Source organism: Musa acuminata, chromosome BXJ2-2, assembly GCF_036884655.1.
Source record: "Musa acuminata AAA Group cultivar baxijiao chromosome BXJ2-2, Cavendish_Baxijiao_AAA, whole genome shotgun sequence".
Taxonomy (NCBI): domain Eukaryota; kingdom Viridiplantae; phylum Streptophyta; class Magnoliopsida; order Zingiberales; family Musaceae; genus Musa; species Musa acuminata.
The window spans coordinates 26,332,943-26,343,724 of record NC_088339.1 but is presented as its reverse complement, the minus strand read 5'-3'; the positions used below and the strand labels follow the sequence as shown (position 1 = coordinate 26,343,724).

At 41.1% G+C, this 10,782-nt stretch overlaps 2 protein-coding genes across 3 annotated transcripts; both read right to left on the bottom strand.

The window, feature by feature from the left end:
• Nucleotides 1–2,008: 2,008 nt before the first annotated feature.
• LOC135605644 (dof zinc finger protein 1-like) lies at nt 2,009–3,798 on the bottom strand. Its single transcript, XM_065095984.1, has 2 exons — nt 3,612–3,798; nt 2,009–3,120 (listed from the first exon to the last, which is right to left on the bottom strand). Exons 1-2 carry the CDS (start codon nt 3,792–3,794, stop codon nt 2,212–2,214), a joined length of 1,092 nt encoding a protein of 363 aa, XP_064952056.1. The 5' UTR covers nt 3,795–3,798; the 3' UTR covers nt 2,009–2,211.
• Nucleotides 3,799–7,143: 3,345 nt separating this feature from the next.
• LOC135605643 (uncharacterized) lies at nt 7,144–9,600 on the bottom strand. Of its 2 annotated transcripts, none has more exons than XM_065095982.1 (4): nt 9,578–9,600; nt 9,292–9,493; nt 8,049–8,206; nt 7,144–7,402 (listed from the first exon to the last, which is right to left on the bottom strand). In XM_065095982.1, exons 2-4 carry the CDS (start codon nt 9,473–9,475, stop codon nt 7,295–7,297), a joined length of 450 nt encoding a protein of 149 aa, XP_064952054.1. In that variant the 5' UTR covers nt 9,476–9,493; nt 9,578–9,600; the 3' UTR covers nt 7,144–7,294. The 2 variants fall into 2 exon arrangements, with proteins under 2 accessions (XP_064952054.1, XP_064952055.1); XM_065095983.1 differs by having other exon boundaries at nt 9,574–9,587.
• Nucleotides 9,601–10,782: the final 1,182 nt, after the last annotated feature.

Genomic DNA, 10,782 nt, shown 5'->3' with positions numbered 1-10,782 from the left:
GATGTGTCAAATGATTGATGAAGCAGATACTGCAGAAGGTCGGGTGTCGATTAGATTTTCTACTGTGTATAAGTCATCATGCATTTACCAGATGAGAATTTTGCCAAGATTGAAGAATGATTCGTGGATAATAATTGGAAGTGTCGCCGAAGGTTTAGAAAAGTTGTCCAAAAATATTCTCACTGTCGAAGAAATTTATGGAGAATAATTATTATTTTTTCTTTCTTTGCTTAGATACGATGAGGTCAAACGCATATATCCGGTCAACACAAACCCAAAATTGTCGGTTCCTATTTGTTTCTTCCTCTTCCTGGATGCTCCCCCTCTCATACATCGCTGGTCAACTTCTGTCTTCTTCTCGTCCTTCTTGTGGCCAACAAGTGCTGATGGGACGCCCATGCGTTGCTTCCCCAATGAAAACATCGCATTTAGTGCACTCTACCTCGTGAAGAGTCCCTCCGATGGACGAAGAACATGCCCAACACACGGAGACCTTGCACCTGCTCGATGTGCTTCTTCAGTGCGTGATGACAGATTGGATATGCAACGCTGAGAGGAGACGATGAAGTATTCTTTTGTGTATGCATGACATGATTCTTTCCATATAGAAGTAGGCGATTCGGATCAGTACTGAAGTGCTGTAGGTGAAGGATGAGATTAGAAAATGGATTTCTAGCGGCCATTGTAACAACATCTCAATAACTCCTTTAGCTGTCCAATGATAACGAAAGAAGCCGATCTGAATAATTTTTAGCTGTCCAACATTAGTTAGAAGCAAAACCACAACATAGAATTTCCACATCCACAGTGAAAGATGATGAATATATTACTCAAAGGTTAAGGATGATGATGTGCGTTTGATGAAGCCTATGAGAAAGAAAAACAAATACTTCTGCCCTCCAGATTTCTTCAAACATGTAGCATCTACAGGTTTTGCAATCTCCAAGCTCCTAATTAAAAGTAAACGTACGTCGGCATCTTAAATCATACTCAAAAGCATCAAGTTTCTTGTTTACGTACCATTAGGACAATGCATGGCATGTGATATGATACAAGAGTACAGTGACTGGGCTGTACACGCACCAGTTCAACCTCAAACACTGGTTTTCACATTCTTAAGTTGATCTCACGCTCGTTAATTATCTATATTATACGTGTAGCAGGGAAAAGAAGGCACAGTATCATAGTCGAAGGATGTAATTCCTCAGCTCCCAACCCTAGGGGAATGTTCATGGGGACCCAACCTCGAGAAGCGAGATGAATGCCTGGGGAAAAGGTGCGTTCTCCCTTTGTTCGAGTAGGAAGCACGTTGAGGGTGTAATCATACATGGGACAGCGGGAATGTGTTGGTGGGTTTAGGAATCATTAGGTGAGAATGGCAGATGAACTGGTTCCCAGCTTTTGTTCCAACGTAGGCATCCTTTCACCATGATCTCATGCTCGATCTCAGGAGGAAAAGGACCTCTTCTGATATTAATAGGAATCCAACGAAGAGCCTAATGCAATATATAATACTACCATGCGAATCAAAGGCAAAAGAGTATGCAGGTTGTCCGTGCTTTCAAGGCTGGGAGAATCTGAGTTGGGGTGGTGAGACATGACCGCTGAGGCCTGATAGACGAGAAAGCAAAATAGAAATGGCAGATGGAAGAGCAAACAAAGAAGTGAAACTCATCGAACATTACATAGATGTTGCGTCTAGTACTACTCTCTTGTTCTCATAACTTCTCTTTTGATCCATACGATCTTTGCACTAGTCCACAGATTACTATGAGTCGGGCAATGGCTCCATGCTTATGCACATACGAGTGATCGTTTCCGTTTGCCACTTCTCTTTTGGTCCATACGATCTTTGCAGTAGTCCACAGTTCATATAAAATTGACTTACCATTCTTCTTTCCTTGCCCTTCTTTATGGCCATGCTTGTCCTGCAAAAAGAAAAAGGGGGAAGGAAAAAGGGCCTTCCTATGACCACACAACAGAAATCTACTTTAAGTTGAAGCCAACATGAAATGAAGCTTCAGATGTACTCCACAATGATGAGGATAAGAGAAGCTAAGAGTTGGAAGACAAGTGAACATAAATATGTATCATCCGTTTTCTACTTAGGCCTTAACTACTGCAAACAGCGTGATCGGATCCACCATCATGAATCAAAACACAGTATCTTGTTAGACACTAAGAAGGCTTTTCTCTCTCTATCTTTTTGTTCTACCATGAGCCTCCTCCTCTTCCTCCTCCTCCAATGATACCATTCCAAAACGCAGGAGGGTCGCTAGCTTGCCCCTTATTCTTCTCAAACTGCTCTGCGAACATGTTTGAAGGGACAGCCGGCTTCACGTCCCCAAAGGGAAACAGCAGCTTACCGCTGGTACTTACCTGCATTCCGGGCAAGCTCCTGCTCTCTCCGGCAGTTCCATCCAAATCGAAATTAAGAGTAGGTGGCCTGAATTCCTGCAATCCGAATCCAGTAGGGTATTCCGGCATCGGCATGAAAGACCCGAGGCCTCTTGGAGTCATCCCACCCCTCAGTAGCTCCATGGCAGACAGAGCACCGCTGCTGCTGTTGGCACTGCTGGTTTCCAGGTTGGGGTAGTCATTGTACTCAGGAAGGCCATGCTGTCGGAAGGCCAGACTGAGATCCTGTCTCTCGGAATACTTGGGAGCTTCAGAGCTGGCGGAGAGTGAGATCGATGGAGGGATGAGGTCAGCGGGGAACTTCTTGGAAGTTGAGGCGGTTGTTAATGCTGATGCGATGGAGGAGGTGGACTTTGTGGTGGTGGTGGTCGAGGCGGTGGCGGAGGAGTGGGAGGACCGCTTGTTCTTTCTCGAGCCACCACCCACAGGGACATTCCTTAGGGATCCACCCTCAGTCCAATACCTCCTACAGGTCTTGCAGAAGTACCTGGGCTGGGTGAGGCTGTAGTTGTTGTAGTAGCAGAACTTGGTGTTGGTGGAGTTGCACCGGGGGCAGTTGAGGGCCTGCTCCTTGTGCGACCTTGGCCTCGTACTCTCCGTCAGCTGTGCTCTGGTTCCCGTGCATGTGTTGCTTGCAGCAGTGGCGGTTGTGGCGGAGGGAGCAAAATCCACCATGGGCATCATCATCATCATCCCTACGCCCTGTAGAGCACCAACACCACCAAATCCCCATTTGTACAAACTAAATCAGAGAGGGAGTAGGAGAAAACGGACTTAAACACTCACATATATCAGATCGGAAGGGAACTGGTTGGAGGGAGGAAAAGAAGGAAGAGAAATCACACATTCTGGACAAGAACATATCACTGCTTTACTGCATACGATAAAAGAAAAGCAAGAAAACAGAGATAAAAAAAGAAGAAAAAGGCAGAAAAGCAAAGTGGTTTGCTGCTTTCAAGAGTAAAAGGGGCGAGGTGACAGAATTAAAAGCTTAAGGACCAAGGGAAGGATGTGAGAGAGTGAAAGAAGAGATCTCTTCAAGGGAATCAACGTAAGAAAAAGAAGCTGTGCATCAATCTCGAGCCTCGACCCTAAAAAAGCACAGCAGATCCACACCGATCCACCAGAGAAATTTACGATCGGTAGGTACATGGATCCAAAATAAGTTTCATCAAAGTTTGGGCAATCTTTACCTGAGGCCACTGGGTAGTATCCATGCAAAGCTCCACAGATGATCCAAGACACCAAAGAACAACAGGGAGGAGAGGAGGAAGAAGACCTAACACGAGGACTGGGACGTGGCTGCTGGTGCTCAAAAGAGAGAAATGGTGGTGGGTGATTCTTCTGTGACACATTAAACTAGCCATTTTGTCCATTGCTGCCTGGACGCGCATACAGTGCGAGTCAACCATCGCGCAAGGGAATGTGTACACGTGAAGCAAAGCAAGGACGAATCAGGAGCGTCACACGTGTGGAGAAGGGCGACCGGATCGTGGATTCGAGGGAGAGTGGACGCGTGCGACGCCGTAATGGAAGACAAGCTGGTCGAGCCCCACTTTGTGCGCGCATGAAGAGAAGAGATCCAAGGTGGCGGATGAAGGCCTCGCCTTCGATCGCCATTGTGGAGGGGAGCATAGATGGATAGCGATGGGGAATAGCTTTAGGTGTTTCATCAAATTCCTTTTACATCTGAGGAGCAAAAAGACCCGTTTGTTTGACTGTACATTAATTCCTGGTACTGCATTGGAATCTTCCAAAGGTATTTGCTGGCGACTTTGAACGCAGATTGAAGGGTGTGGAGGAAAGTGGGGAAGACATTAACGTGTGCAGAGGAAGCTTTGTTTACTACCTTCGAATTTGAATGGCGTTGGAGATCGATCGACGCTGTCATGGCCTCGAGTGAAGCAGATTCAGACGTCTTTCCAAGCTCCATGGCCGGCATATCATTGGTAAGGATGATACGAGTATGCACCTCTCTCTCTCTCTCTCTCTCTCTCTCTCTCTCTCTCGAGCTGCTCTAATGGCTTCCTCAATGGTCCCTGTCACAGGATTAGGAATCAGCACATGCATGCATCATCAAAGGAGACTGCTTTCCAAGTGCTACTGAAACCTTTTTGCATGGTGCATGCATGTGTGAGGCAGTGGAGAATGGAAGTGTCGCCTACGATTCAAAAGGTTAATTAACATTACATATATAGCGTATATAACATTGTCGAAGAGTGCAAAGCTTATCAAGCAAATATTTATTCCAAGTAGGGAGAGCTTGTTTCAACAGAAGTTGACCTCACTCTCCATCTTGTGTCACCTTCTTCTTCCCCACTACCACTTCAGCCTGCCTGAAACCCAATCCATTTCTCACCTAACATGCCTTGCACTGTTAAAGGAAAATATTGGCCTGATAAGTTCGCATATATTACACAAAGCTAAGTAGACATGGTTGGTGGAGCCAAGACATTCCTTTACTGATCTCTGTTCTCAACTCAGACATTAACCAATACATATAACACATGTCAATTAAAACCTAACTTGCTGCTTACTTTGGTCTCTACTCTTCACCTAAAAGCACATTTAAGTATGAAGAGGTGTTTGGTACTGTGGGGAAGGACTGACTTATATGTCAAATTAATTGCTATTGATCTAAAAGATTAATTTATAAATAAAAATCTATAGTTATTAATAACATTATCAAAATCTAAACATGGATTCATTTTAAGGGAAAAGGAATGTCATCCTATTAAAGGCATTTCGACAAGAAAAATAAATTACAACATCTGTGCATGCCAAGTTCAACCTCAAGTTTTAGGCGAATCAAGGATCTAAGCAGAAATTGTCACATCCTGGATTTTTTTTTTTTTTCACACAGGCCAAATAAATAAACATCACTTTATTCATCATCTATAACCATTTATTACAATTCATTTATTCATCAAATTACAAATAGAAAAGTTAACTTCAAGAGTCATCCAAGTGGCTCTACCTAGCGGTAGAGGAAGGTTCGCTCTCCACTGGAATCCGATTTAGTACTAGAGAGAGGTTGCTCTGAAAATCAAAAACAAAGAAAATTCAGCAATGCTGAATAGGAACCCCAAAAGTCAAATCAAAATAAATACATGATCAAAATTCAATCAATCATCCCATTGGCGTATATCAAGTACCCGAAGGAGCACTCCCCCAACAGCGGATGGAGAGGCTTTATCCTACGGGATGAGTTTGTGTTCTCCCAACAGCGGATGGAGGCAAACTCATATCACACTCCCAACAGCGGATGGAGTGGTGTCCCACACCCGCCAAAGTGGGGACACGTTCCTCCCAACAGCGGATGGAGGAACCGTCTAGCCGCCACGTCTGACGGCCCGCTAATCCCCGAAGGGAATCGCCCTACCTGCTCTCGGCAGAAATATAATCTCACACTGGTCATATCCATTTCGGGATGAAATAACATATTTAAAACATCTCTTTCAAAAATCATCAATATCAAATAATATAAATTAACCCTCAATTGACTTGAACTCTAGTTTAATCGATTCAATTGAACTCGATTTACTAGAGCCTAACTGAACTGATTTCTAATCCTTATTTAACTTGTCTGGAACCACCCTAGACTAGTATAATTTAGACTAGATTAAGTTCAATTTAGGTTAAACTAACTTGAATAAGTCAATCAATTCGGAATCACCCTGAATTGATCTAGACTAATCAAGTCTAGTTTAATTCAATCAATATTTGGGCTCAAGTTCAACAATAATATTGGGCTAGAATGAGCCAGTCCATCTACTGGTCATGTGCATTATACATGATTGAGCATACATTACATAAAACTAGCCCAGCCCTGGCCCATGGACTAGTCATAGCATATACCCATTAACAACATAAATGAAAACATAATAATACATTAAAAGATAGATGAGGAGAAAAGCTTTAATACAAAGAAATAACATTCTCAATTTGACTAGAAACCATAAGACATTACAAGAGGGACTAGGAGATAAATTTTAACACAAGGAAATAGCTTTCTAAATTCAAATAAAAATCATGTTTTCAACACATAAAATTTCAACATATTCTAGTCATATTTTAAATCATTCAGAATAATATATTTTAAATTTCAGATCAAAGAATATCAAAAAGGGATTTTAGATAACATATTCTAGTCTAACAAAATTTTAATCCAGATAAGATTAAAGATAAACTGTAATACAGAAAATATATCATATAAAACATATACCTTTTTAACATATTTAATTCTACAATAAAAATCTTAATCATGGATCAAATAATATTATGAAAACTTTAACTGATTATTTTAATATAAAAAAATTGACATTTAAAGAATTGATGCACATTTTTCAAACTTTAAAACTTTCAACATTTAAATAATCAAAATAAAAGCTAAAACTTTTAAGAAAGGTAGGGAAACCTACCTCTTGTCAATAGGGTGTAACTCCTCGTTCTCTTGTTAACAGGGTGTAACTCCTCATTCCTCCCGCTGCCAGGCTCGACTAGGTGAGGAACGAAGGAGAGAGATCCCTCCCCTTTAAATAGGAGGAGGTGAGCCTCTATTAAGGAAAATAAATTTTAATTTTCATATTTATTTAATATAAATTATTTCCATTTAATATACTAACAAATATGATATCATCATATTTTAAATACTTAATAGTTACTTCCTTAATTCATATCAACAAACAAGGAAGTAGATTAAGATTTCCTAAATTAGATGGCAAGTAAGGAAAACAAAATTTAAATCTCAATCTCAAATATTTGATTTGATTACAGAAATGTACACCAACTGCATGTTTCTAGGACAAAAAGGAGCTTAATCCCCAATATGTTCTTATTGAAAAGCTTAACACATTGAAAGGAATAGATAAGAGCATCACAAGGCATTTATCATCCTCTTCATTTCTGCAGACCTCCTTGGATCAGGTTCTGCAATGGCTCTCTCGGTTAACACATGCTTTATTCGACACATCGACTTCCTTGCCTACAATTAACATTCATGCTTATCATCAGAAAGAGAGCTAAATACTGCAGTCAGGTAGCTCTAGAATCTTGTCCTTTAATTGTAAAAGCATCGAAGAAAGTCTCTATCGAACAGTAGCAGCAATATATTTATATTATTTAAAAACAGAAAGAAAAAAAAAAAAAACGTGCCAAAATGTATAGATAAGCTGCATGTTCTTATGGCCAGTATAGTTATTCCACATTCCACAAGATGCTGTAGTTTTGATGGTAGAGGCTGTGAGTGTAATCAACATGAGAACAAAGAGACATGCTGGCAATTTTATTGTCACCATTTCTTATCAGGAAACAAGAACATGGCAGAGGAAACAAAATAAGGTCAATCTATGGCCGACAACACCATCATAGTTGCAACCATTTCTGAGCCAACTCAAAAGAAACATCAGCTCGTTGAGTTGTAAAACCAAAATATGTCATGCTGTAGCTAATCTAGATAAAAGCAGGTTCAGGATTCAATGGATTATCCACCTAAATGCACTACATAGTGTCTTGTCTGTTTTGATATTTACAAAAGTCAGATCACTAGTAGTTCAACAATTGAAGATAAACAAAAAATAATAATAAAGATACAAATCCTGAAATGATAGTTAGGTAAAGGTAACATATACCTTTGGAATACGTTCTTGGTTAGGAAACCGTAGGTTTTGAGCATGAAGCATTTGGCGTTGAGTCATCAACATGTTCTTTTCCTTTAAAAGGACATACCACAGCTTCTGAAGATCATCCCAAGATTTAAGACGCAATTCAGAAGCCTTCCAACTGCGACCTGTATAAAGGTCAAAAAAATTAAGATGATAACATATATTATATGGTATGCTACATAATTGTTACCGATAATATGCTATATAATTCTTGTAAACCGGCAATCACACAGTGTATGGTTATTCTTTAATAATACTAGATCCAACATCTCCAACACGAAAGAACCATATACCCGCAATACATGGATCGGTCAGATAGAAAATTGTGCCTGGCACCTGGTAACCTCTAAGATGAAAGTAGCGCAACCAAAACCATAAAAGAACTGAAAGGGGAAGAAGAAGAAGAAACATGTAGAGTGATTTTTAGAAGCTAAGAAAAAAAATTGTCAATGTAATGACTAAAAAGCTAATGTTCTGAACATAATAAGGTAAAGAAATCTTTTTAGGATTATGAGGAGTATAACATGTTCGTTGTCCGAAACTAGAGACTAGAAAAAAAGATAGAAGTACTTTACCTAGTGTTGAAGACTGCAGACTATGGAAGGTGTTACAAAAGCAATTCCATTAGTTTCTTAGGGTTATTCGAGAGGCTGATGAAACTAAAATTCAGGCTATAACAACAGATTCTGGAGAACAAAGATAAGTTATGACAAAATTAGAAAACTAGGGAATTGACATTTTGGCCCACAAACTAATGACATAGTAATTCCAGGTGTTCAGTGCAAAGTCTAGCAATGCCTGAACATTGAAACTAACGCATCAATGTCAGTTTGATGCAGAACAGTGAAAACAAAGTCCAATTGGAGAGTCATTTGTTGCCAACTAAATTATTGTGCCATGAGAGTTATTTGCTGTCTTCGTGATGTTGTGGATGTGACACTGCAAGACAATCAAGAAGGTTAAATCTGTCGAATGATTGTAGCAAAAATTCTGAGAATATTTGGGATTCAATACACCGAATTAGATCACAAATATCTGTGCTACGCGAACAGTTCAAGCAACCATTTACAGAAACAAAAGCAAAATGAAGACTTTGGTACGACCAAATGTATCATTACTACGAGAAATAGAAGGGAGATCTTAAAGCAAAATAAGACAAGGCAATAGCAGAGAGTGATTCTAAAGATAAAAGAAGGAATCAGGACGGCACCATAAATGACGGGTTTTTCTTCATCCGTGCTTCTGTCCACCTCAAAGAACTCCTCAAGCGGATTCTGTGCCTTCCTAACCGAAGTTGAAGCAGCGGAAGAGGCGGCAGCAGCAGAAGAAGCTGCAGAAGACTCCGACCTGGCAGCGGCGCAAAGCACTCTGCCCGAAACCCTGGACCCGAACATGATGAATGCACCGGAAGCCTGCAACCCAGATATCTCAACTTCAAAGAACAACCATACGCGAAGAAGCCGAGAGAGGGATCAAGAGAGAGAGAGGCTACGAGCCTGAGCGGCGGACGGGCGGCGCCAAATCGAAAGGGTTGGGACTCATGGCTATTAGAGGGCGCCGACCGTACTTCCTGCAACTCATGGGCTTAAATTTGGGCCGGGCTTAAGGCATTTCAATTAGATTTGGGCCTTCAAATTTCTTCTTCAATTGGTACAATCTTTTCCATTAAATACTTCAATTGATATTACATTTTTCTCACTATTTTTTTCATTATTAAAAAAATACAAAAAAAAATCAAAATCTGTATTTTATTTGTTTTCATACATTTATTCTACAGTAATTATGTGCATAAAAATTAGCATCTTTATTAATGAAGTGAAGCATCACTGTGTTTTAGTTGTATCAATCAGCCAATTAACAGCTTCCATAGTATCCATAAAAGCAAGCAGTCTTTTTTATTGATGCCTACTTCTACTACTATCATCACACTGCTGAAAGATCAAAGGAGAACACAGAAAACCAGCCAAGATTCCACTCGACAAAGGCAGTGCTCCATGCCGTCTGCATTCAGGGACCTGTACGCATCCAGAAATCAAGGATATAAGCCGGAGGAACAAACAGATGAGAAGGATCAGCATATATGAGCTGAAAGCATACTGCAGGTGATCCGAGGGAGGTTGCAGCGAGCAGACAGGCGAGCGATGATACTGAGGGTGTCGCAGAGGCAGCCATGGTCGACGCGTCCGAGAGAGGCGCAGCATTGTTCGCCGGGAGGCCCTGTGACTTGGCCAGGAACAACGAAGCGAGCGAATGCGGCGAGCTGGCCAAGATTCGCAGAGCAGGTCTGCTGAGACGGAGACGACCAAGCTACTTGAGACTTCGCAGCCACCGCCACGAGCAACAGCACCAACCAAGCTCCTGCCGGTGGCGGATTTAAAGGAAGCGACAGGAAGGACTTGGCCCTCGCCATGGACATCAATCAAGCTCACCGTTTTCCCCATCCTCCTCCCAATGCCACCATGTATGTACAGGGAAGCTGATGAAGGAGTGTGGCTTTGCATGAACTGTAACTTCTACTGAGAAAGCATCACAGAAAGTGTGATGTATGTCATCAGTTGGAACAGAGATTAATACACCATATCAATTCCATTCTTGCACCCAATGGTCACACCATGTTGTCATTCAAACTATAATCACCAATATCTTTCATGTTTCAATCACACATCAGATCAACACAAGTTGGAGTCGATTGACCCCTTCT